At 37.7% G+C, this 27,964-nt stretch overlaps 1 protein-coding gene across 1 annotated transcript; it reads right to left on the bottom strand.

The window, feature by feature from the left end:
- Positions 1 to 186: 186 nt before the first annotated feature.
- Positions 187 to 27,142, bottom strand: SPATA9 (spermatogenesis associated 9; the record flags this gene model as incomplete). Its single annotated transcript, XM_082620962.1, is given in 6 exon segments — positions 187 to 487; positions 490 to 526; positions 5,556 to 5,651; positions 16,701 to 16,928; positions 26,840 to 26,928; positions 27,082 to 27,142. Coding segments are annotated over 6 exon segments (756 nt in total). The 3' UTR covers positions 187 to 242.
- Positions 27,143 to 27,964: the final 822 nt, after the last annotated feature.

The following is a 27,964-nucleotide window of genomic DNA, read 5'->3' as shown; positions in this document are numbered from 1 at the left end:
TTAATAAAAACATAAATGTATTATAAACATGCCCATATTATAAACCATAGCATAGAGTCTAACCCACCAATTTTCTGGTTCATGAAAAAATATCCATAGTCATATATACTATATCAATTCATTTTATTTTTTTTTCAAAGCAGAGCAGTCAGAATATGAAAACTAGTTTCCTAATTTTGTCAGATGAAATGTCATTAGATAACTCTTAAGCTCTGTTCAGTGATATTTAAGTTCAGATTTGCTCATTCATTCATTTCAGTTGATTGGTCAAACACAGAACGTAAAACCTGGATCTTATTCCTCAACTTATTAGCAGGAAGTTTGGGGTGATCTGAAATATTCTCCAGCTTCTCCAGTAATGACCTGTAAGGTTTTGCTTTGATTTCACCTTCAGGAAACAGAGGCTCAGAAAGCACAGGCTCAGAAAAGGCTTTTCTAAGATTTTCACTCTCCTCTCTGTTTTGCCTTATGGATTCTTCTTGGAAATTTTCATTACCTTCTCCAGCACAGCATTAACACGGACTGTCTAATAATAATAAAAAATTTTAAGTAAGGTTTCTTTTTAAGCTACTAAACCTACAGATAAAAATCCAATAAAACATTTAACATAAAGTCATTAATCTGTATATTCTAAGAAAGAAGCACTTTTGGGACTTCCCTCGTGGTCCAGAGGTTAAGACTCTGTGCTCCCAATGCAGGGGGCCCAGGTTCCATCCCTGGTCAAGGAAGTAGATCCCGCATGCTGCAACTAAAGATCCCGCATGCTGCAACTAAATATCCCACATGCTGCAACGAAGATCCTACATGCTGCAACTAAAGCCTGGTGCACCCAAATAAATAAATAAATATTAAAAAAAAAATCTAAGCACTTTCTTCCAGGTACCCCTGGCACATGATAAACATGAGGAGGTTGATTCCTTATAAATATACCATAATCTAGAAAGAAAATTAAAACATAGTATGCTTTAATAAAGACATACTTTATATTTTCCCCAATTCATTAGATGTTTTACATCTTTATTCTCTGATTTAATTAAATGAAACATTTCTGAAACATTTTCTGAGAGATGGAATTTGTTCTCAAACATGTTAATATCTCAAAGTAGGTTTTTTGTTTTTACTTTTTTCCCCCTAGACTTTGCTTATACCAATTGTATGCAATTGGAAGGGCATAAATATTTTGGTAAGAATTTAGTAAGTTAATGGATCAGTGATTTATAAGCAAACTCGTGATCCATTTTCCCTCAAAAAATGCCATTCAGTACTTAGTGTGTCAAAACAAAGCACACAGAGAAAAATAACTTCAAAAATTGAGAATCACTAAGAACTGTATCTGTTAAACCTATAAGTTTACTGATGAAGATGATGATGCCAAGTATTTAAGGCAAGCAAAAATAATAATAAAATCTATAAAATATGAAAACACCTAAACTAGCTTATTTTACCAAAGAGATGCCTCCCAGGTGACATAATAGGCTATAAATGCTTAGAAGGTTTTTCTGAAGAGGGTAACAGAGAAAGAATTCAGGGCCTTGGCTTGAATAGCCTCTTTTCTCCTGACCTCCTGCCTCCTCTTTTCTTGCCTGTCTCCCACTATAGAATGGGCGGACACCAGATGCTTTCCTTCACTTCCCTGTGTTACTGTATGGCAATATGACCCTGTTCCGGCCAACTAAAAAAAATGCTGTGGAGGAAGATAGGATTTTTGGAAGTTTTTCCTCCTTTTATATAAAAAAGACTCTGTCTTTTGTCTCTACTGTCTCCTCCCTCTTGCTTTGGACACTGATATGGATGTAAGACCTGAGCATGAGGCAACAAACCTAAGGACCAAAAACAACAAACAGGGTAGCCAAAGAGAAAGATGGAAGGGCCCTGGATTCATGATGACATTGTAGATCCACTGTACAAACCCGGGAACTGCCTAACTCCAGACTTCTAATTAAGAGAGATATTTAAATGTCTGTACTGATTAAGGTATTCTCAGGTATTTTTTGTTACTTGTATCTGAGTATACCCAAATCTAGAGCTATAAACCTTGAGGTCCATCACTTCCAGATGCAAAGAGCTTTAGCCATTTATCACAAATATGATCATTTTCTATGTATGCCATGCTGTGAAAAAAGGTTGGGAAGCCCTATCCTATTTGATACATTTCTTCTTCCCTCACTTACAACATTTTATCTGTGCCCATTCTAACCAATTCTGTCCAAGTCTCAGAAAATGAAGGGTCTTGATCAAGGTCAGCATCTCTCTATCTTTGCTTTTAACCTATACTCTACCATTTTGTCTATCAATTATTCCCTGCTTCTTCAACCTCTCATTCTTGACTAGCTCCTCCCCTGCAACCTGTAACATGCTGAAGTATCTTCTATCCTAAAATTTAAAAATTAAAAAATCACTCTGGCTCTGTGGCCCTCTTGACTGTTACACACACTCTTTTCTTCATCAAACCAGGGCCGACATTCATGATTTCCATTTTATCATCTCCTCTTCACTCTTCCTGCTTATTTCTGTCTTCCTTATCCCATCACACCACTGAAAGAGTTCCCAAGATGGTTAATTCCAACATCTTTACTACTAGATCTAATGGACACTTTTCAGATCTTCATTTTACTTGACTTTTTCTGCTTGTACGTGACACGTAACCACTCACAACTTCCTAAGTCTCTATTTCCTTGCCAGTGTTTCTCCTGATTCACTTCCTACTTTTCTAATTATTGGTCCTTTGTCTCCTTCATGGATTTCTTCTTAGCTCACCTTACATGTAAGCTGTTCTCCACATTTCTGTCAACTTTCTACTCTTTTCACTTGGCATGGTTCCACTCACGGGGCATTAACTTCCAACATATATGTTATTTGCCTTCAAAACCGTAATTCTAGCCCTGACCTTTCCTACATCTTGGATGCATATATGACCGATTATCAGAGGTCACCAAAAAATGGTTTCTATTATCTATTTAGAAAGTTTATAGCATGACAAATCATGTAGGATGATCTCAAAAGCCTTTGAAAAATTAGAGAAATTTTGGTTTCTAATCTAGTTTGTTTTAGTTTCACCATAGCTGTTTCATCCCACCCATTTTCTGCAGTGTATTTGCATCAATTCTGTATGAGATTCACATTTAAGATACTGAGCATTTCTCAAAAATTTAAAAGACTTGCAACATTTTTTATTTGATAAATTGTTTTTGAAACTGTAAATATGTTTAAAAAGTTCTTTTACTTTGTTTTTTTTCAAGGATGTCTTGGCTATTCTTTACCATTTGCATTCCCCTATAAATTTTAGAATAAACTAGTCAATGTACACATATACACCTGCTCAGATTTTAATTGGGACTGCACTGAATCTATGGATTATGGGGAAAATTTAATCTTTATTATGGTGTGTTTCAATATGATCAAAAATATTAACAAATACGTAAAAGACCTCTAACAAAAAAAGCCATAAAAATTATTAAGAGAAATTAAAGAAGATCTAAATAAATAGAGGAATACACCATGTTCATAGATTGGAAAGAGAAATTCTACCAGTTATCAAGACTTATTGTAAAGCTCCTGTAAATAATACAGTGTTGAATTGGTGCAAGAAGACAAACAGATCAACTGACTAGAAAAGAGAAAGTATAAACAGACCTATATGTCTAAGGACATTTGATTTATTAAAAAAGAGGTGTTCTGGGGCAATAGGAAAAGGGTTTTTTTCCCCCAATAAATTGAGTTGGATCAACTGGATACCAATGGAGGAAAAATTTTACCCTTACCTCATACCAATTCCAGATGTAATCTAAAAGTGAAAGGCAAAATAACAAAGCTCCTAGGATATATCAGAGGGAGTAGTTTCAGGACCTAGGATGTACGTCAAGATTCCCTAATTAAGACATAAAAAGCACTTAACATAAAGATTAATAAATTGGACTACATTAAAATTAAGAACTTCTGTTTTAAAAGACACTGCTGAAAGTGAAAGGCTAGTCACAAAATAAATCTGCCCATATTCAATCAAAAAAGGGCTTGTTCTAGTAATACAGTTAAAAGTACAATTTGATAATAAAATGATGGACAACTTCAAGTAGGAAAATGAGAAGAGACTAACAGAAATTAACAAAAGAGGATATCCAAATGTACAATTAATGTATAAATGTATTCAAAATGCAGATTAAAACCACAATGTGATAGTACTACATACCCACAAGAACGGCTATACTGGAAAAGATTGACAATACCAAGTGTCAGTGATGATACAGAGCAACTAGGATTAATAATCTGCCAGGATGAATTGTTAAAACCATTTTGGAAAACTTTGGCAATATCTACTAGAGATGAACATATGCAAATTCTACATTCCAGCAATTTCACCAAAACATATGTACAAGAATATTCATAGCAACCTTATTCACAATAGCCAAAGTTGTAAATAATCTAAATATTCAAAAATAGAATGGATAAATAGCTATATATTCAATCAATGGAATACTACACAGCAATGGCAATCAACAAACTACTGTTACAGGCAACAAATCTCACAATGATAATGTTAAGCAAAACAAGACAAATACAAAAGAACATATAGTATATGATTTCATTTATATACAACTCAAAACTGACTATGGTATTAGAAGTCAAAATAGTGGTTGCCTTTACAGAAGAGGTTAGTGGGGCTTACCTGGTGGTGCAGTGGTTGAAAATCTGCCTGCCAATGCAGGGGACACGGGTTTGAGCCCTGGTCCAGGAAGATCCCACATGCCATGGAGCAACTAAGCCCGTGCGCCACAACTACTGAGCCTGTGTGCTGCAACTACTGAAGCCCGCGTGCCTAGAGCCCATGCTCCGCAACAAGAGAAGCCATGACAATGAGAAGCCCGTGCACCACAACGAAGAGTAGCCCCTGCTCACTGCAACTAGAGAAAGCCTGCACGCAGCAACAAAGACCCAACACAGACAAAAATAAATAAATAAAATTAATTAATTAAAAAAAAAAAAGAGGTTAGTGATTGTGAGGGGGGCAAGAAAGAGTCTTCTAACATGACGGTATAATGTTTTGTTTCTTGATCTGTGTGATACATAGATTAATAAATTTTCTGATAATTCATCAAGGTGTGTACTTTTCTCTTTGTATGTTGTACATTTAAAAAAAATTAAAGATAAGTATAAATGGCAGTGGATTAAAAGAAAATAACCCTTATAATTTATAAAATTCTTTATATTTTTGTCATGCTTTTTAATGAACACTTTTGGAATTCAAAAGACAGAATACTGAACTTTAACCAACCATGGCACAATGGCTGAAACAAAACAACTGTAGCTAAATGAAAGCAAAACCAAAATATTTTGAGCAAATAATAATAAGTTTTATAAAAATAAAATAATTTTAGTTATCTAAGCAACTTAGTTTTTGGTGGATTGACTTGGCTCCTTAGAAATGTAATTTTTTAATGTAAAATTATTCTGTGTAACAAGAGAATTTAAATACCTTGGTTTATGAATGGACTATACAGTATATCTTTACATAAAATAAGTATATTTATTTCTAGATTCTAATAATTTTCTTAACTTACCAAATAAATGAGTGCTGCATATGAAGCATACATTATGCTAGTTAAAGCAGTCTTTGCTGGGAAAGAAATGATTTCAAACAAAGATCCCTTTCTGACCTGAAAAAACGAAAGAGTTTTCTTATTAAAGCAAAAAATTTTCAACGTTACAATGTTAAATTTTACAATGTTATTGTAAAATGAGAATTCAAATATTTATAAAGTCATCTACTTTAGATCTGAGTTTTCTCACATCCTGAAAATATATTTTTTCTCCTTTACAAAAAGATACTTTCTTTTGATAATTTAAATCAATGACAAATCTATTAAAAATCTTGCATTTCCAAAATCTGAATTACTTTAACTTTCTTACATTTACCAAGTGTGCTCACTAGGGGGTGCCGCTGTGCCTGTTAGAAAAACAGTCTTTGTCCAAATTAATGTAGTCATCCTTTACTAAATTCTTCACCTCTTCAATTAAGCAAACAGCAATCAAAATACCGAGCGTTTCCTGGAGATTAATGACCTGCTTGGAAATGTTAATCATGAGAATGCTGAAGGCCAGGCATTAACCTTGGATGATTCTTAAGCTTCAGGAAATACTCTGTGCTCATATTCAGCATGCTTTTTGAAACGTAGACATTTACACCAATAAAGAATTTGTCTCTCAGATGTTTCTACCTTCTAGAAGGTGTCCCTGCCTCAACATAACAGTATAATATATTCAGTTTAAGGGACTAGTATAATATATTCAGATTAAGGGACCTATACTCTCTTACAGGCTACCTCTGTTGCCTTGAGCTATAAGGATATGAAATGATGACATTAGGAAAAACATTCCCTTCCCATTCAGCAGTGAAGTGGCAGGTAGCCATGCTCCTCTGAAGTAAGAGCCAAGCCACTCCAAGGCTTCAATAACTCCCAAAAGGTACAAGCTGTATCCTAAAATCATGTAAATGCATAGTAAAAATGCACACAAATTAGAAAGAAGAGTATGTATGTGTTCATTAAAAAGTTATTTATAACATTGAAAAACTGAAACAATGATAGCAGAATGGCTCGGTAAATTATGCTATATCCACCCAAAGGTATATTGCAGCCTTTTAAAAGGTGCTTCTGAAGAACCTGTGATAATATTTTATTGAACAGACATTTATATGGCACCGTGTACCAGGTCCTGCTCGAAGTGCTTGTTGTTGTACTATACTCAGTTTTTGCTTACTGCTGTCACTACTGGTGAAGAACAAAACTGCCCATCACAATCTTCTTCTTTTCTCAAATGATTTATGGGATGCCGAAGCCAAGAATACTATCTAGCCTAGTAGCTAAGAGATGGTGGGGTAAGGAGGGAGGGGGAAGGGGTGTTTCCCTTTTTATTCCCTATCTTTCAGGCCATACCAACTCCTACACATAGATATAGGTGGGGGCAGTTTTAGCCCACTCTCTCCATAAATCAGTCTGGAAAATTTCCCAGAAGTTCCTGGCTTCTGGAAAGAGTTTCCATGAAATGAAGCAGCTGCTACTCTTTCCCTCTTGCTGAAAGAATCAAAATGATAGCATGACATTGAATACCACTATTGGGCTATAAGGAGACAAACGTATAAGTAGGGAGCAGAGGTCAGGAAGGAAATCAGATATACTCCAACGGAATGCCTCCTAGTAGAGTAAAAGATTCATGAGTTTGTGAATATATGAATGTTTAAGTGGAAGGTCCATAGTCAATAATTGGTAGGCCATATACAGTAAAAATAAAAGTGGTGTCTGCATGCAGAGAAAATTACTCTCTGTTTCTGTTTCACTGCATCTTTCTTTTTCAGATTTTTGTCCTTCACCTAAAAGTAATTAAAATTGATTAGTTTCAAAATAAATCTGCATTTTATATATGTTATGCTTCTCAATGATGAATCTGTATGTTGCCTAAGGGTCACTTTTTCACCATTTTAATGCTTTTAATAAATACTTGCTATTCCTGTAATAAATCAGCCCTGTAGAAAATACATTTCCTCCAAAATTTATGTGGCTACTGGCTAAGTAGCCATTTTTCCATTTTATGACTCACTTGCAATACATGTTTTTCATATTATAAACCACACTGTTTCATTTTGGTTTGCTATGAGCAGGAATAGTGTATGGTAAAAACTGAGATAAACAGGAGAAATTTGGAAAATGGAAGGCTTTGTCTAGATTGTCTTGGCCTATTTCAAAAATTTTTATCTTAACTTCATAATTACACAAATTTTATTTGCATTTTAAGTTAAAAGTATCTTGATATCAATATTATACCCATATATTTCTTTTTTGAATTTGGAAATATTAACATATAAGATACATGGATATTTCAATCTTTAACTAAATTTCTCCCACATTATTTCATGTTCCATTTCTCCCACATAATTCTGACTGCCTTGTCTCATAAAAGAAATATCTATATTCATCTTATTTTCACTAATAATGAGATAAATCACAAAAAAGCGAACTATAAGCTGTTTAGAAAATAGAAACCCACTTACAGATAACCTGCAGGTTGGAGAATTACCTGGTCCAACTTAATTTATGTTGTCCAAAACCATCTTGATGAGAGATATCAAGGGAGTTATAGGGGAAAAAACTCTAACAGTGATTCACAAATAAGTGTTGGAAGAAGCACTGACTGCTTTTATAGGTTCAGAAAATAGTGTTTCCTATAGGTTTGGGAAAGCTACATGATCATGTCTTTGCTTAGCAACCCACAATACTTGTGAAGACAGGAAAAACTAGCAGTCCACAGAAAAGAAAGCTATCTGACTTTATTTATCCCAGTATTAACATCCTGTGGAGCACTGCTCTTGAATGAGCTCTTAATCAGGTGGTCCTATAAAAGCTCAAATGTCCCAGCCTCTTGGCCAACCTGCAAAAGTATGTCTTCAAGATTCCAATACTTTCTAGGAATTGTCCTTTTTTCCCAGGTCTTGAATTATACCACCCAAGATAGCCTCATGGCAAGCCCATCAAGGAGCTACAGAAGTTCCTGATATTTGTGAGGTTTACAGTTTAAACCCCAAACTGGAGTCTACCTTGGAGGGAGAGGGTGAGGAAGAAACTTTACTTAGATAAGCCTCTGACTTTCATCCTGAAAAAGGGAGCACAAGTTCACTGGGATCCACTTATGGCACATGCACTTCTGAGGCTAAGAGTTTTCTTTACTTTGCCCATCTCTTGCCTATGCCACTCCACAGAGTCTGTACAAAGTAGAAATAGACATCTCTAATGCCACTATAAGGAAGATTCTATCACAGAAAGAGCTCCTGGTCCTGTGGCCCTGCGTTGGGCTGCCAAAATCAACAACTGTGTCTGGGAGCTGACGCGTCTTGGCTGAAGTCAGCATTCAAGCCAATTATCTAGGTCACTGAAGCCTAAGCTGCAAGCTTCACTCAGCCAGGCAGCTTACAAGGCTAAGCAGATGCAGCATTCTGTAAGTACTGCTGCTGGGCATATTAAAAATCACCAGGAACTTCTCAGTTTTCCGTTTCTAAGGCCCCTTGTAGAAAGTGCAGGTATACTACTATAATCTCAGCCCTGCAGAATGGGGAAAGGTTTGAGGAGCAACCTGACTCAGCACCCATATAGCCAGGTGCAAAGGAAGCCTCTTTTAACAAGATGGCCAGTGGGACAGCCCTGACCCCAACTCTCTGTGCTCATGTCACAAGCCACTGGAATCTCTTCAGGTCACTTATATTGGTTGGGTCTTTGGGTAGTTCATATTTGGCACAATATCATTAAATATACACAGTACATGCTCTACAGCTGAGCATGCAACCAAAAGGCCTGGATAGATTGTCAAGAGAGCTCCTGTGACAGCGTCTATACTCTAATTATCTTGATGAGACCATCACTATATGCTTCATCTCAGACCACACCAAAAAGCTGAAACACTACCTAGTTACAGGCAGTGTCCTAATGACAATGCTCCTCTATTTCGAGTTCTTGAGGGAAGTAATCTGCCTGACTGGCATTCCAAGCTACATGATAGCCAGCAGAGTTTTGGTAGAACCATTTAAGGTAGAAATGCATCTTTCCATCATTCATCATCCTCAGATCAGTGATGAGACAGAGCACATGAAGAGGATCTTTAAAACTTAGCTTCTGATAGGTTAACTAGGCCGCTTACCTTTCTAAAGTGATGCCCTCCATGCATCCACAAAGCATATCCCCTGGCACAGTAATTCCATATTTCACTCCTTATATTTCTACACGCCACAAAGTTCCATCTTGACACAGGTAGCCTGACAATTCTTTTTTTTTTTTTTTCTTTTTTTGCAGTACGCGGGCCTCTCACTGTTGTGGCCTCTCCCGTTGCGGAGCACAGGCTCTGGATGCGCAGGCTCACGGGCCTAGCCGCTCCGCGGCATGTGGGATCTTCCCGGACTGGGGCACAAACCCGTGTCCCCTGCATCGGCAGGCAGACTCTCAACCACTGTGCCACCAGGGAAGCCCCCCTTTTTTTTTTTTTTTCAATTTTTAAATTTTATTTATTTATTTTTGGCTGTGCTGAGTCTTTGTTGCTGTGTGCGGGCTTTCTCTAGTTGCAGTGAGCGGAGGCTACTCTTCTTTGTGGTGCACAGGCTTCTCATCACAGTGGCTTCTCTTGTTGAAGAGCATGGACTCTAGGCACGCAGGCTTCAGTAGTTGTGGCACGTAGGCTCAGTAGCTGTGGCACACGGACTTAGTTGCTCTGTGGCATGTGGGATCTTCCCGGACCAGGGATTGAACCCATGTCCCCCGCATTGGCAGGCAGATTCTCAATCACTGTACCACCAGGGAAGCCCCAGACTGACAATTCTTGAAGTAATTCATGCTGGAATCTACTCCAGGTAAGCTGAACTCTGTGCTATGTCACTTACCTCTCAGCACACTCTGGCACCATGGATACATTCCATTCAAAGACCAATTCACTGACCTCCACCACACCTCATATATTACTCTGTTGTTATTTTAATTCTCCAGGCCATTATCTTCACTATTCATACTTCTGTATCTTTCCTCACTGAGACTTTCACATTTGAGCTATGTTGTTTTCTTCCTTGCTACAACTTAGGTTCCTTTCAGTGGCAATCCTGAATCTCCACCTAGCTAATACATATTACCCAAGAAAAGCTTCTTCCTCACTCCTAACCCTCAAGGACCCCAGAAGCTCTGACTTGGGACTGTTCCCACTTATTGCACTTCAGCCATATGGAACTACTTACATTTCCTACATGCTCTCTCTCGCCTCAGCTTCTTAATATACACTGTTCACTTCCTTGAATGATTCCCCTACTTCTTCACTGGGCTAATTTCCCTTCACTGGGCTAATTTCATCTTCTAGAAAGCCTACAGTGATTATTCTTGGGAATTATATGTTCCTTGTTGATGCTTCCATAGTACACTTTGCCCACTTTAATCACGCACTCAGTACACTCTACTGACACTGCTTACTTGCCTATCATCCCTAGAGTCCATGGGACATCTATGAATCCCTAGTACCTAAACTCTTGATTTTATATGTCAGGTTTTCAATAAAAATAATGTTTACCAAGTGAATGAAAAAGTAGAATTACACCTCATTTACTTCCAAGAAGAAATTTAACCATCTTATAACTTGTAAAAGATATTAAGAAGTAAAGCTGAAGGACATCTAGTTCCAGTAACGTGGCAGACTGAGCTAGTGGGGAACCTCTCACACAAAAAAATCTAGAAATTCTATATAAAATCAAACTCCAAAAATTTGATATAAGACTGAGTTTACAAAAAGTGGAAGGAAGGAAGGAAGGAAGGAAAGAAAGAAGGAAGAGGGCTTCCCTGGTGGCGCAGTGGTTGAGAGTCCATCTGCCAATGCAGGGGACACGGGTTCGTGTCCCGGTCCAGGAAGATCCCACATGCCGCGGAGCGGCTGGGCCCGTGAGCCATGGCCGCTGAGCCTGCACGTCCGGAGCCTGTGCTCCGCAACGGGAGAGGCCCGTGTACCGCAAAAAAAAAAAAAAAGAAAGAAAGAAAAGAAAAAAGAAAGAAGGAAGAGAGGGAGGGAGGGGAGAGGAAGGAAGGAAGAAGGCCTCCTATGCCAGGGAAGAAGAGGGAACTAAAAGCCAAGCCGTAAGTGTGTGAGATTATGTCCCAGGAACTCTGGGGTTGCTACTGGATCCTGAAATAATGGCTGGGGGCTTGAGTTTTAATAAAGATCCTGGAGATGAGACTTGGATGCACATGAGGTGAGGATCAGGCCTTTGCCCAGAGCTGCAATCTCAGTGAAAGGGGGAATAGAAAAACTGCACCCACCAGTCCAAAAAGAAGGTGAGGAAGCTGGTCTCCACCAGGGACTGATATCTCCAGAGCACAAGCAAAATCCTCTAGAGGAACAGTTCTGCCACCAAGACCAGAAGAGATTTCTATTTTTTAAAAATCCTTATTGGAGAAAAACTTTAAAAAAAAACAAAGCAAAGAAATAATGAGGAGACACAGTATAGATCACAATAGTCAGAAAGATTAGCATCCCCCCAAAATCTCAAAGAATAATATTTTAAAAGACCATAAATAAGTATTTTTAAAATAGATTTTTAAAAAGAAATAAACCTATAAAAGGACACTTTGAAAGAAGTGGAAATTTGGGGGAAAACACCAAATAGAATTTCTAGAGATAATATAATGTTTGAAATTTAAAATACATTTAATAAGTAAAAGAGCATATTAGATACAACTGGAGAGAGCTGGTTAACTGGAAGACAGATCAGAGGAAGTTATTCAGGATGTATCAAAAAGAGATAAAGAAAAGGAAAATATGAAGAAGGTAAGTGGACATAAGGAATAAAATGAGAAGGTCCAAAGTATGTTTAGTAGGCATTCCAGCAGATGAGATTAGATAAAATGAGAAAGAGGCAATACTTGAAGAAATAATGGCTAAGAGTTTTCCAGAATTGAAATTATCCTCAAATTCAAAAATCACAAAGGCTCCCAAGAATATGTACCCATTCCAAAAAGCATTTTGACAACAGCTAATAAAACTGAAGATGTGGGGCTTCCCTGGTGGCGCAGTGGTTGAGAGACCGTCTGCTGATGCCGGGGACACGGGTTCGTGCCCCAGTCCGAGAAGATCCCACATGCTGTGGAGCGGCTAGGCCCGTGAGCCATGGCTGCTGAGCCTGCGCATCTGGAGCCTGTGCTCCGCAACGGGGAGAGGCCACAACAGTGAGAGGCCCACGTACCGAAAAAAAAAAAAACTGAAGATGTGTGTCCCTCATGACCCATCAATCCCCCTTGTAGATATATACCTGGAGAAATGTCTCATACATATGGACGAGGAGTCATTTACAAGAGTGTTCAGTGAAGCACTGTTTGTAATATAAAAATTTTGGAAACTAAATTGTCCATCTGTTCAGTAACAGATAAACTGTGGATTACTTTTTCTTATAATGGAATACCACAAAGAAGTTAAAGTGATAAACCACAGAACCATAGCTATATATATCAAAAATGTTGAGTGAAAAAGGAAGTTTCAGAAGGGTAAGTACAGTATCATATCATTTATATAAATTTTAAATATGCATAGGATGACAGATGTATACAAATGTAGTTAAAATATAAAATATGCATGAAAATGCTTACATCAACTTCAGGATAATGATTACCTTTGGTAGAAAAAAAAAGGAAGGGATCAGAGCATGGTTAATTATATTTCTTTTTAAAAAACAGATATCCAAAGGCAATATGGCAAAATATTACTACCAGTTTAAATTTGGGTGGGACTTCTGACAAACTATTTTTTATATATTTTGAAATATTTTATTGATAAGAATTTTAAAAATTAAAGCTAGCTCCTAAGACAATTAGAACAAGAGCAAAGGAGAAGATATTTCATAGGTGTTGATTCTGTATTGATGTCAAAAGAGACAGTATATGGACCCTGGACAAATCACTTAGTCCCTCAACCTGGTTCCTTCATCTCATTTCCTGGAATAAGTTATCACAAATGAGCTCTAACTTCACCTGTGGAAACTCACTGTCAGGCAAGGCAAAAGGCAAGCACATTGTGTTTTTCAGTTCTCATTATTGGATAGAAGGAAACAGATTCCACTGGAAAGGGAGATTATTTTCCTGCCACTGAACTTTCATGAGTATTGTGAGACAATTCTCCATAGATATCTCTCATTCCTGTACAGCAGCAGTCCCCAACCTTTTTGGCACCAGGGACTGGTTTCGTGGAAGACAATTTTTCCATGGAAAAATTTTTCCGTGGGTGCCGATGGTTTTGGGATGATTCAAGTGCATTACATTTATTGTGCACTTTATTTTTATTATTATTACACTGTAATATATAATGAAACAATTATACAACTCACAATGCAGAATCAGTGGGAGCCCTGAGCCTGTTTTCACTTGCCACTCACTGATAGGGTTTTTGTTTGTTTATTTATTTAATTTTTGGCTGTGTTGGGTCTTCATTGCTGCGCTCGGGCTTTCTCTAGTTGTGGTGAGCAGGGGCTACTCTTCGTTGCAGTGTGCAGGCTTCTCATTGTGGTGGCTTCTCTTGTTGCGGAGCACAGGCTCTAGGTGCACAGGCTTCCGAAGTTGTGGCTCACGGGTTTAGTTGCTCCGCGGCATGTGGGATCTTCCTGGACCAGGGCTCAAACCTGTGCCCCTGCATTGGCAGGCAGATTCTTAACCACTGCACCACCAGGGAAGCCCCACTGATAGGGTTTTGAATATGAGTCTACAAGCAATTGATTTATTATGGTCTCTGTGCAGTCAAACCTCTCTGCTAATGATAATCTGTTATTTGCAGCCACTCCCCAGCACTGGCATCACCTCCTCAGCTCCACCTCAGATCATCAGGCATTAGATTCTCATAAGGAGCACGCAACTTAAATCCCTAGCATGCCATTCGCCGTTCACAGTAGGGTTCACACTCCTATGAGAATCTAATGCCGCCACTGATCTGACAGGAGGCAGAGCTCAGGTGGTAATGTGAGCGATGGGGAGTGGCTGTAAATACAGATGAGGCTTCGCTTGCTCACCGGCCACTCACCTCCTGCTGTGCAGCCCGGTTCCCAACTGGGTTGGGGACCCCCAGCTGCACAGATTGGGCCTTCTGATATGGCTGAATAGCAAACAGCTTTGTAAGGATATGGTTGAATAGCAAACAGCTTTGTAAGCTAGAGAAAGTATATTCCTTTGGAGAGATCTAGAGATGTACTTCCCAAGATATGTCACAGGGCACTAAAGATAAAACCTTCTCCTTACCCTCCAGAAATATTTGTTTCTCTCTCTCTCTCTCTCTCTCTCTCTCTCTCTCTCTCTCCCCCCCTCTCCCTCTCCGCCCCCCTCGGATGCTGGGCAGATGTGCCAGGATCCCTATAAAAAGATAAGTCTCCTGATTTCAAGGTTCCTCTCCTGCAGTGCAACTTACTACATGCATAGTTAACATCTGGCTGTCACCACACTGCCCTGTGGGAACTGACACAAGATACTGCTCTGGCTGCTGCTTTTGCTTGTCTCTTCTGTCAGTGTGTGTGCCTATGTATTTCTATAACTGTGGCAAACTAACTTGTTAGCTCATAAATAGTGTAAAATCTCAGCTCCTTCACAGTTTTAACTTAGTAAAGAGGAGAAAAAAGAAAGACTCTGAATAACAATAATGGACAGTGTCTTTAAACATAATTTCATAATAAATACAGAAATATTCTTCAAAGGACACTTCTTACATCAACTCTCTATAAAAACTATGGGTCTAACAATGCAAGGAGAGAAACAGCAAGGCAAAACATTAGATTCAGAAAGACATTTCATTGGGAATTTAAAATAAAAACTTTAAAAAAAGTTCAGCTATGTTTCTTTTTGATGATCTAAAGATACAGGAATAAGCCTTATAGTGCTCAGAAATCCAATGGTTAACAAACAGAAACCATTTTTTACTTTCTCAAACATCAGGTATTATAAAGGTGCCTTTTATAAATATTGTCTCAGGCAATTCATAATTGAAATATCTGATGATTTCTGGAAACATCAAAATCTTTGATTAAAAAGAGATTCCTATATACTGAATATTCTGTTTATTTTAGCGACCCATCATCTATTTTCTCAAATTCTTAAAACAACACAGATTTTTGTTTGAGGATCCATCCTTTCCCCATTCTTAAGTCATGTTGTCTGGATGGGGCTCCGACCCCTACTCTAGAAATGAAGCAGGTAATCAAGTCCTAGGCCAATCAATGCACCCCTATTTCCCTGGTTTAGAGGTAAGCCATTCTCTAAGAGTGAACCTCAGGACTTGGCCAGGAATGCTGGGTCAAGGACTCATTCTTTTCTGCTGTAACTGAACCTGGAAGGATGTAGCCTGGGAACAACTGCAAATCATCTTGTGACCACGAGGGGAAAGTCAGCCTATGAATGGAGTCAACACAGAGAAAGCAGAGCCAAGAGATCAGTAAAAGAAAGAAACAGGATCCTGAAGGTATCATTTGAGTACCTATATCCAACTATGCCTGAAACCTTCTCAACTCTGGATTGTTCGAGTACAAGAACTAATACATCTCCTTTCTGGCTTAACTCTCCCTTCAACAAAGGGATGCTTTGAATAATGCCCAGATTGAAAAACCCAGAGTTCTGTGCCATAAGGTTCAGAAAAAAAGAAACTGGTCCTGAAAAACTTTGACAAAATATAATAGGACCTCAATAAAACAACATAGAACACATATTTGAAATAGACTTGGACACTGACAGGTCTATCGAGATGAGTTTATAGCTAAATATACTCAATACGTTATGTCAAAGATTATCTTGGAAACATAACAAGGTTATGGGGAAAAGGACACAAAGCACAATCATTTTTAAGGCTTGTTGTAGAATTTCTTTCAGATTTGACATAGGTGGTAATTTGCATGCTTATATTTAGGTTGAACCATTTGAAATTGATAGTTTCATTTAGTTCAATCAAATAACAAGGGAGAAAAATGTCTGCATTACTTCCTTTTTCACATTTATTTAAACGAGAGAATATACTATACTGAAAAAAGGCTCATCTATTTATTTCTCTTATCCAACTATTCTTGTTTTACATCTAGGACAATCAAATGTGCTACATTTTCATTTTCCAAATCTTACAATTTCAAAATACTTCCTAAAAAAAGATCCATAGCCTGTGCAAATGCAATATTTACTTACCTGCATGTTATATAGGGGTTGCTTTGGTGCATTAACTTCCTTGAGCAGACGATGAGATATGTCCCTTAACTCTAAAAGTCTGCAAGCAAGCTGAGGCTGCAGAAATTTGGCAACTGATTCGGAGGATCTGGATATGCTGTTTAATCCTCGAATTAATGTTCCTCGGTTGATCTTGGCTAAAGCAACAGCCATTCTGATTTTGGATGTTTTTTGCACGGGTTCTCTTTTCTGGAAAATAAGCCTTTGAAAAGTGACTGATGTGTGATTCTCCAGTGCAGTATTTATTTATTAATTTTTTTAATTTGAAATATAGTTGATGTACAGTATTGTTATTCTCAGGTATACTATATAATTTGACATTTGCAAACAGTATGAAATGAATATCACAAGTCTAGTAACCATCTGTCTCTATACAAAGTTATTACAATATTATTGATCATCTTCCTTATACTGTATATTACATCCCCATTACTTATTATAGAACTGGAGATTTGTACCTCTTAATCCCCTTCACCTGTTTCACTCACACTGCTCCCTCCCTCCATCCCCCCCTCACCCTACCAGCAACCACCCATTTGTTTCCAGTGCATTTTTTAAATCTACTTCAGGCAGAGACAAGTACCACATAACTGTACACTGTGCCTGATACTAAGTGTCCAATAATTATCTCCCACCCTCCTTACAACTCATTGGTCCCACCCCAGGTATTTAAATATTTATATGAATATATGATTTTTTCCTTAGGATAAATATCCAGAATTAAGTTAGTAGCCTAAAGATATAAATTTTTCATTTTTCTCTCTGGATTTATCTGTTTTTTGCATTTTTTTAAAAAGAGCTCTTTCAAAAGTAAACAATCTTTTTAAAAAATATTTATTTATTTATTTGGTTGCACTGGATCTTAGTTGTGCAGGTGGGCTCCTTAGTTGTGGCACATGGGCTCCTTAGTTGTGGCTCACAGGCTCCTTAGTTGCAGCTCTCTGGCTCCTTAGTTGCGGTACATGGGCTCCTTAGTTGTGGCATGCGAACTCTTAGTTGCAGCATGAATGTGGGATCTAGTTCCCTGACCAGGGATCGAACCCTGGCCCCCTGCATTGGGAGCTCAGAGTCTTAACCACTGCACCACCAGGGAAGTCCCAAAAGTAAACAATTCATATTCAAATATCATTCAGTGTTTGAATTGTTCAAATAAAAATTCTTATTCAAAACTGTTACAAATATTTTCCCAGCTTACTTTAAAATTTTTAAATGATAAAATATAGCATATATACATGATACATAATGTACAATTTACTTTAAAATATTTTATTAGTTAAGGTGCATATCAAAGGAATGATTTTAACGATCCCAGACTCTTGCATCTTCCCATACATAGAAAAGTGCTAAATTCAGCAACTTGAGACATCTGTTTTTTTTTTAATTGAATGAAAAGTTCTTTAAATTCTACAGTGCTTTACAATTTTCAAAAGTTTAACATACATGATTTCATATAATCCCACAATAACCCCTTTTTTCCAATTTCCTAACCTTATGTTGCTCCCCCTTCCCTCTCCCCACTGGTAACCACTAGGTCATTCTCTATATCTGTGAGTCTGCTTCTTTTTTGTTTTATTCACTAGTTTGTTGTATTTTTTAGATTCCACATATAAGTGATAACATACAGTATTTGTCTTTCTCTGTCTGAATATTTCATTTTAATGCCCTCCAAGTCCACCCATTTTGCTGCAAATTGCAAAATTTCATTCTTTTTTATGGCTAATATTCCATTGTATATATACACCACATCTTCTTTATCCATTCATCTGTTGATGGACACTTAGGTTGCTTCCATATCTTGGTAATTGTAAATAATGTTGCTATGAACATTGGGTGCATGTATCTTTTCGAATTAGTGTTTTTGATTTTTTGGATATATACCCAGGAGTCTAATTGCTGGGTCATATGATAGTTCTATTTTTAGTGTTTTTTTTTTGAGAAATCTCCATACTGTTTTCCATAGTGGCTACACCAATTTACATTACCAACAACAGTGTGGGAGGGTTCCTTTTTCTCCACATCCTCACCAACATTTATTTGTGTTCTTTTTGATGATAGCCATTCTGACAGGTGTGAGGTGATATCTCATTGTGGTTTTGATTTGCATTTCCCTGATGATTAGCAACGTTGAGCATCTTTTCATGTGCCTGTTGGCAATCTGCATTTCCTCTTTAGAAAAATGTCTGTTCAGTTCTTCTGCCAATTTTTTAAGCAGGTTGTTGGATTTTTAAATGTTGAGTTGTATGAGCTGTTTATATATGTTGGACATTACCCCTTACCAGTCATATCATTTGCAAATATCTTCTCACATTCAGTAGGTTGTCTTCTTGTTTAGTCAGTGGTTTCTTTTGCTGTGCAAAAGATTTTAAGTTTAATTAGGTCCCATTTGTTTATTTTTGCTTTTGTTTCCTTTGCTTTAGGAGATGGATCAAAAAAAAATATTGCTGCTATTTATGTCAAAGAGTGTTCTGCCTATGTTTTCCTCCAGGAGTTTTATAGTATCCAGTCTTACATTTAGATCTTTAATCCATTTTGAGTTTATTTTTGTATGTGGTGCTAGAGAACATTCTAATTTAATTTTTTGACAAGTAGCTGTCCAGTTTTCCCAGCACAGCTTATTGAAGAGACTGTCTTTTCTCCATTGTATATTATATAATAAAAATAAAGAATTATTTCTAACAACAAAATATGTTTCTGACCCCTTTTATTTTCCCTGCCACAAAACATGAAATAAATTTGTTCCCAAGAAGACCATTATTGCTTTTAAGAAGGATAGTATATTAGAAACCAAATCTGGGCACGGGGGTGCATGGTCAAGGGTTCTTCGTGGCTCTGGGAATACAAAGGTGACAGCAGGGAAAGGCTACTTACATTCCTTAAGATGCAGAAGGAGATGTTCTTCTCTTTTAAAAAAAACAGTCACCAGTTTATGATGATGGTTCCAATGCACTCTTACTTTCAGTGAGTTATTTTTTTAACTTAGCTCTAACAGAAGAATTTTAAATAAAAGGTTTTTCCCCTCTGAAGTACCAGCTTTTCCTTTTTGTCTACTCTCTATGCTATGTATTTTCCTACCAAACCATATGTGTAAATTTAAATGTTGAACTGAAATTATGAAGTCCTCATTTCCTTCTTTTTCCCTTTTTAATTTTTTGACCCTTGGCCTAAGCATCCTGGAGTCAGTGGCAAAGTGTGCAAATTCAGATGATATTTTTTGTCATATGCTCATCATCTGAGCATATCAGCAAATGTCAGAAAAGAAAGTCCAACTCCCAACCACCACCAACACCTCAGAGATAAACAAAGGTACTTAAAGACCATTTGCCAAAACAAACTTAGCATCATTTAATCAGATTGATTCAAGAATCCTGCTCCATATTTCTCTATTTAAGCTCCATTCTTTGAATATAGATCCTGCTTTCCCCATTACTTTTCTTTTTTCCAGAGCCATGCCCATTTTTCTATCATCAGCAGTTTTAATGCTGAACTCCAATTTCTAGTAACATCAGCTTTTTACTACTCTACATCTATAAAACCAGCCTGTCAGCAAATCTTATTCAGTTCTTTCTCTGAATAGTCCCAGAATTTGACCACTCCTCACTAGCCCCAGTACCAACACTCAGTCCATTTTATTTAAATACCACTGTCATCTCGTCTCCAGACTTGAAAATTAGCCTCGTTAATGGCCTCCCTGCTTCCACCCTTCCCTACTTTCATTCTGTTCCTCAACACATCGGCCAAAGAGACACAATTAAAACTTAGATCACATCAGATCTTGCTTTTCTGCTCAACCACTTCAGTGGCCTCCTGGTGCACTCAGTGTAAAAGCCAAAGTACATACAATGGTCTACAAGGTCCTACAAAGGCTGCCTCTTCTTTACCTCCCTGGCCTCACAGTCTTTTTCTCTCCCTTTTCCTCCTTCATTATTTATTGAACTTGTTAGGTATACTCCCATCTCAGGGACTTTGAACTAACTATGCCATTTGATTCTCAAGGACGCCAAGGTTTGCTCCCTCACTTCCTTCAACTCTTTTTCTTTTTTTAATTTTTATTGGAATATAGTTGATTTATAATGTATTAGTTTCAGGTGTACAAAGTAAATCAGTTATACATACACATATATCCACTCTTTTTTTTTTTTAGATTCTTTTTCATTATAGGCCATTACAGAGTATTGAGTAGAGTTCCCTGTGCTATACAGTAGGTTCCTATTAGTTATCTATTTTATATTTAGTAGTGTGTATATGTCAGTCCCAATCTCACAATTTATCCCTCCTCCCCCCCCTTATCCCCTAGTAACCGTAAGTTTGTTTTCTATATCCGTGACTCCTATTTCTGTAAGTAAGTTCATTTGTACTCCCCCTTTATTTTAGATTCCACATAAAAGCAATATCATATATTTGTCTTTCTGTGTCTGACTTACTTCACTCAGTATGACAATCTCTACGTCCATCCATGTTGCTGCAGATGGCATTATTTTGTTCTTTTCTATTGCTAAGTAATATTCCATGTGGTATATATGTATCACATCTTCTTTATCCATTCCTCTGTTGATGGACATAGGCTGTTTTCATGTCCTAGCTATTGTAGATAGTGCTGCAACGAACACTGGGGTGCATAGATCTTTTTGTATTATGGTTTTCTCCAGGTATATGCCCAGGAGTCAGATTGCTGGGTCATATGGTAGTTCTGTTTTTTGTTTTTAAAGGAAGCTCCATACTGTTCTCCATAGTGGCTGCACCAGTTTACATTCCCACCAACACTGTAGTAGGGTTCCCTTTTCTCCACACCATCTCCAGCATTTGTTGTTTGTAGATTTTTTTGACTGGTGTGAGGTGATACCTCATTGTAGTTTTGACTTGCGTTTCTCTAATAATTAGCGATGTTGAACATCTTTCCATGTGCTTCTTGGCCATCTGTATGTCATCTTTGGAGAAATGTCTATTTAGATCTTCCCCCCTTTTTTGATTGGGTTATTTGTTTTTTTTTATATTGAGCTACATGAGCTATTTGTATATTTTGGAGATTAATCCCTTGTCGGTTGCTTCATTTGCAAATATTATCTCCCAGTCTGAGGGTTTTGTTTTGTTTATGGTTTCCTTTGCTGTGCAAAAGCTTTTAAGTTTAACACATTTTTGACGGGAGACATATTACGGCCACAGGCGTTAGTTTATGCAAAAATCCCCTGGGTCAATAATGTGTTAATTAGATCCCACTTGTTTATTTTTGTTTTTATTTTTATTACTCTAGGAGGTGGATACTTCCTTTAAGTCTTAATTCAAGAATCACTTTCTCACTAAGACCCTCTTGGTCTTACCTTTCCCATCAGTTGTTCTCCCTATCCCTACCCCTACTTCATATCCTTTCTCTGCTATGTGTTTTCTTCCCCTTAAGACCTACCATTAATATAATATGTAGTTTATTTTCCTTGTTTTTTGGTTTTCTATTTGACTAGGATATAAGTTTGGGGTTTTTTTTTAGGACATAAGTTTTACGGCAGCAGTGTTCTATATCCATCTGGCTCACTGATCTTTCCCCAGTGCCTAGAATAGTGTCTGGCACATAGTGGGTGCTCTATAAATATATTCATTTAAATGAATGAATGAAAAATATCAGAAAAATATAACAAGTTAGTATAGATAAATATTGGAAAAATATAACAAATATTAAATTAGAAACTACCCAGAAAGATTTCAGTGCACAATGTGCTCTGCGAATTTTCACAATAATGATAGTGTCCCACAAGAAACAACTCACCAGGGGCTTCCCTGGTGGCGCAGTGGTTGAGAGTCCGCCTGCCAATGCAGGACACATGGGTTCGAGCCCTGGTCTGGGAAGATCCCACATGCCACGGAGCAGCTGGCCCCGTGAGCCACAACTACTGAGCCTGCGCGTCTGGAGCCTGTGCTCCGCAACAAGAGAGGCCGCAATAGTGAGAGGCCCGCGCACCGCGATGAGGAGTGGTCCCCACTTGCCACAACTAGAGAAAGCCCTCGCACAGAAACGAAGACCCAACACAGCCATAAAAAAAAAAGAAACAACTCACCAAAGACAAAAATACAACTGAATTATAGAACACTCTAGTTACAGTTCTACTCTCATTATATTTAGAAACCCCAATACCAATACAAGTAATTTCCAGACATCACTGGTGCATCCCCTGTGAAACGGTGCCCCACAAGGTTAAAAAGCTCATTCTGAAACTGTGCCCCATAGGGTTAACAGAAACTGGTGACTGACAGCAATACCTTAGCTTGTCTTACAGAACAGCAGATAAGGGAGAGTCTTGTTAAAAACCCCTATGCTTGTAATCTGCCTCCACTGATCAAGCTTGCCTTAATTGTTCCTGCAAATTGCATACCTTCCAAGCTTCACGTAGCTTAGACAAATACTGTATATCACAAGACTCCTTTAACCAACCCCTACAGATAACACCTCTGACATATGGGTTGCTACAGTAATGGCTGCTTCAGAAACATGGAGCTAATCTTGCCCAGTTCAAACTGGTCAAGACCACTTGACCATTCAACTGAGCCTGCTCAAGTGTGCAATGGGTGACCTTTTGACATCTGAGGGCCAAAAGTTCCACCCCCAGATCATGCTAACACCCACATTTTCTGAACATACATCCTGTGAAGAAGCATGTAACTCAGATATGCCTGCAAAGAGCAGACAATACCTCACCTTTTTCCTGCCTCCAAACACCTCCACGGGCATCTCTGACTACCCTATACTCTTCATGCACAAATAATCCAAGCCCCTTGCCTTTGGGGAGGTGGATCAGAGAGTTGCTCTCCTGTTTCCTCACTTGGCTGCCTCTTGAATAAACCCTTTCTCTGCTACAAACCTCAGCGTCTCAGCATTAGGCTTTCTGCATATCGGACAAAGAAACCTGGTTTGGTAACACCAGCAGTTTTTGTCTCACACGTTTAAAAAAAAAAAGAAAGCATACAGAATTCAGAAAAATGTATCTACATATGTAAAGGCCAAAATTTTGCATGGATTCTATTATGTTCTGTCTACAATCCTCAACTTTGTAGTATACAGTTAAGTGCAAGATAATTACAGAATAAAATACATAACCACCTTTCATAATTAAAACCCACAAAATTGACCCTATTTACCATAAAAGATTTCTCTCATTCAAGTAAAGATCTGAATTAAAAATTTTTAATTTCCTAATTGTAGCATGCATTTTTTCATTCATTCAAATTTAAAAGTTTAATATTTTAAAGTCCTCATATGGAAATCATTTGCAGTTTGCAAGTGTAAACCTTAAAAAGTTACTTTTACTAAAAGATGTGGACACTGAGCGCATTGGGGTCTGGGCTGGTTGGAAGGGAGGGAGTGGAGAGTACAAGACCTCAGAAACCAGGACCTCGAGTCAAAATTCTAAAATTAACTTTCCCCAGCCCCAGAAAAAAAATGTCCTTCAAAAGCTTTAGCCATGAAGAACTATTTAATAACCAGTATTCTCAGTGTATTCCTCTATAAAAATTCCACCACCATCACTCCCCCCAAATCTCTAAACCTTTTTTTTTTTTTTTTTTTTACTCTAGGCCAGCAACACGGCTTTTTCCTAAATAATTAAAATTAAATACCAATCACAAAACTTAGAGATTTAAAATACAACCCAATTAATAAAGCCCTCTAACTAGTCTTAAAACCATTCTTTTCAGTATGTTTGGGAACTAGGGACCACACTAGAAATAATAAAATCTGCAACATTTATAATCTGATCTTTAAAAATAATCTAGTTAAGAACAGAGTATTAGCATTGTTTTCTGGATAACTTATTTTTGAAGAGCAAATAACTTCAATGTGTTACAATATCCCCTAACTACTCATGTTTCCTGCCAATCTCAGCAACACTTTCTTCAAAGTAAATGGTGGAAAAAGAACAATGTAAGTGTTTTGAAAATGAGAAATAAAGTAACTTTATGTTTATATTCTTCTCTTGGGTGGGGTATAGTTCTTATAAGTGAACGACTTCAGGGATTTGGAAATAGGAACTTAGAGTTCTTTGGGGATCAGAATATCAATCTATTTCACATAAAGCATACTTATGGCTCTAGTGATAACGAGGCTATGCAGAGGGTAGGAAGAGATGAAGGAAGTTGTAAGGAAAGTTGCAACTTTGATTAAATAAAACCCAGTTTCTCTAATGTTGGCAATGGTGGGAGAATCACAACTTGGAAGGACAACAGGGCTTTCCAGGCCTAGGCTTCCTTGGCTTTACTTGAGGTTTTCTCAATAATTAACTGACACTACTGTGCTGGCCTTAACCATTTTACATCCTAGACCAAGCATCTCTTTCCTTAATACTCCAGAGCATAGCCAAGAAAAATCTCTCATGTTTCGAAAGAATTTATACCAAGACTAGGGGAATACAAAAAGAGGAAGCAACTAGACACCAAGATTAAAATATGGAATTACAAAATCCATTTTGCCCTCTAGAGCTTTTAAGGCTTATCCTCTCCTACTTAGCCAGCCACCACCTAGATGCCATCTTACCACTGTGCATCCAGATACTTACATTTCAGTATCACCCATTCCTAAAGTCTAGACCCAAGACTGACGCCATTTATTCAAATTTACTTAACATTCTGGAAACATACTATGATGTTTCATACTTTTTTGGCATGACACTGCTTCCTCTGGAATATTTTTCCCTGTTCCTACCCACTTACCTGATCCCTTTCTTCACCTTGAGAATTCCTATTCATCCTCTGAGACCCAGTCTAAGCATCTTTCCTCCATGAAGTCTTCTCTGACTACTCTATATAGAGTCATTCCTTCCTCTAAATTGTATATGCCTCTTACCATATTCCATTGCAATTACTTGTTTATGACTCTGTCTCCATGAGATTAAGCTCACTGATGGAAGGAACCCTGCCTTGTTTAATCTCTGTATTCCTTCTTCCCAGTTCCAGGCAAAGTATTTATTAAGTGTCTAATGCCTGGTTATCTGGATGAATGGTTAAAGGTAGCTCTAATACCTCTCCTTTGGAATGAAATATACAGACTTTGTGATTACTATGTTACTCACAGCGCTTTTCTGTTTACTTCCAGGTTTTAGCTATGTTCCTCATGTTGACATTGCCCAAAGTCTGATTTCTGGATAAGTAGGTTGTTACTGTACCATATAACTTTACAACATATTCTATTCCAACTGTGGCCAAAATGACTAAAACAACACTTTCCCATTAAGAGTTGTGTACTTTTGGGACTTCCATGGTGGTCCAGTGGCTAAGACTCTGTGCTTCCAATGCAAAGGGGCCTGGTTTCGATCCCTGGTCAGGAAACTAGACCCCACATGCCGCAACTAAGAGTTCTCATGATGCAACTAAAGATCCCACGTGCCACAACGAAGATCTCGCATGCCACAGCGAAGATCCTGCATGCCACAGCAAAGATCCTGCATGCCCCAACTAAGACCCGGTGCAGCCAAATAAATAAATAAATATTTTTAAAAAATGAGTTGTGTACTTTTGACTAAATCAGGTTACCTATGTCCCCTAAACAAGATGTTACTTTTTCCTAACTAAATGTCTTTACGATTCTCTACCTATCTCCTTCCACTCCCAATATTATATCTAAAACCTTTTTGCAACAGATGTTTAAAACATATGCATATATACTTTGTTTAAATTGATATCACTATTTTCTTTCCACATTAAAACACACACCCATGCCGTATTTATCTTTCCATTGTTATAACTTGTATCAGTTATGTTTTTTCACTGACTTAATTGCCACAGATTTTAAAGTACATCTAGATATTTTTCTGATTTTATATTAAGCAAATCTTAAGTAAACTACATTGCAACTGTATCTATGAGAAAGTTCTAGATTTCCAATCTAATGGTAGAGTGACTGTCCTTAAACTTTATTTATCTTTCTACCTCACTTCCTTGTCCACAGTCTTTCTGCTTTCCATAGACCCCTCGCAATTATTAAGAGTTGAAATGGTGTTTTTCTGAGGTGAAAGTAATGTTTTCCTAAGCTTCAAATACTGATCTCAAAATCACAAATTAAATAATTGGTACTAAAAATACAATATACTTTTTATAATCCTTTCAAAGTTATAAAATCACATTACCTGATTAGACTGTGATAATCTTAGGATGGTAGGGAATTCATCTTTAAACTCATCTTTAAGGCCCATGATTGCTTTCTGGATCCCCTCGACTAAGACAAAAAGAAGTTAGGGGGTTAGAAAAAAAAGGTTAACTAAAAATCCCCTAAACATAATTTAAAAGATCATGGAACACTGGGTCCACCTTGGGGATTTAATTCCCAGTTTCCACACCCATATCCCCTTTACAGGAAGATTGTGCATACTTCTTCCAGAGAAGTTCTTCAACACCTGCCCACATATCCACCCAACAGGTTTGACTGGCATGTTGAGTTCTTGCTTGGGTTCCTAGTTCGTGGCAAGCTTACAGGCCTGGGCACTACTTGTCCTACTCTACCATTAGTGAGGGATGATGGCAGCCTTCCACTCAGGAATGCAGGCAAGGACAGAACCTGCAGCTCACTGCAGGGATTCCTTGTTACTTCACAATGGGCCTCTGAGAACTTGTTACAGAATCCTCTGAAACCACTCTGGCAGTGAGGAGGAAGAGTGTGTTTGGAGGCACAAGGGGAGGAGAAATGGGATGGGAAAATGAAGCACACTAAGGAGTTCTGCAATATGAATTGAATTTTGCCCCAATTTCTGCAGTGATACTTCAATTACTGGATCACCTGAGAACAAAGCTCCCTTTGAAAAATGTTGGCATACGCTTTAAAAGAAATGCTTCACATTTGATGCCACGTGGAAAAGAAACACCAGCAGTTAACTCAGGAAGACTTCTGAACAGGTTGTTTTTCCTTCACCCAAATGAGGATCACTAAGTCAGACCCAGGCAAAATCGTGAAGTCTTTGGTTTGCCTTCTTTAAAATCTCAACCTTTTTTTCTTCTTCATCTTTTTCTTCTTCTACTAGAAGAGTACTTTTTTGCCTTCTTCTTCTACTAGAAGAGTACTTTTTTGCCTTCTTTAAAGTTTGCCTTCTTTAAAATCTCAACCGTTTTTTCTTCTTCATCTTTTTCTTCTTCTACTAGAAGAGTACTCTTCTAGTACTCTCCCACTTCAGATAACCATTATTTTCCCCTTATCAAACATGGGAAGAACTGCATATTATGCAGACTTGATTGACTACCTGGTTATATTTTAGTGTGGA

This window comes from Mesoplodon mirus (genome assembly GCF_964341445.2).
Source record: "Mesoplodon mirus genome assembly, chromosome: 5".
NCBI lineage: Eukaryota > Metazoa > Chordata > Mammalia > Artiodactyla > Ziphiidae > Mesoplodon > Mesoplodon mirus.
This window is presented reverse-complemented; position numbering and strand designations above follow the sequence as displayed.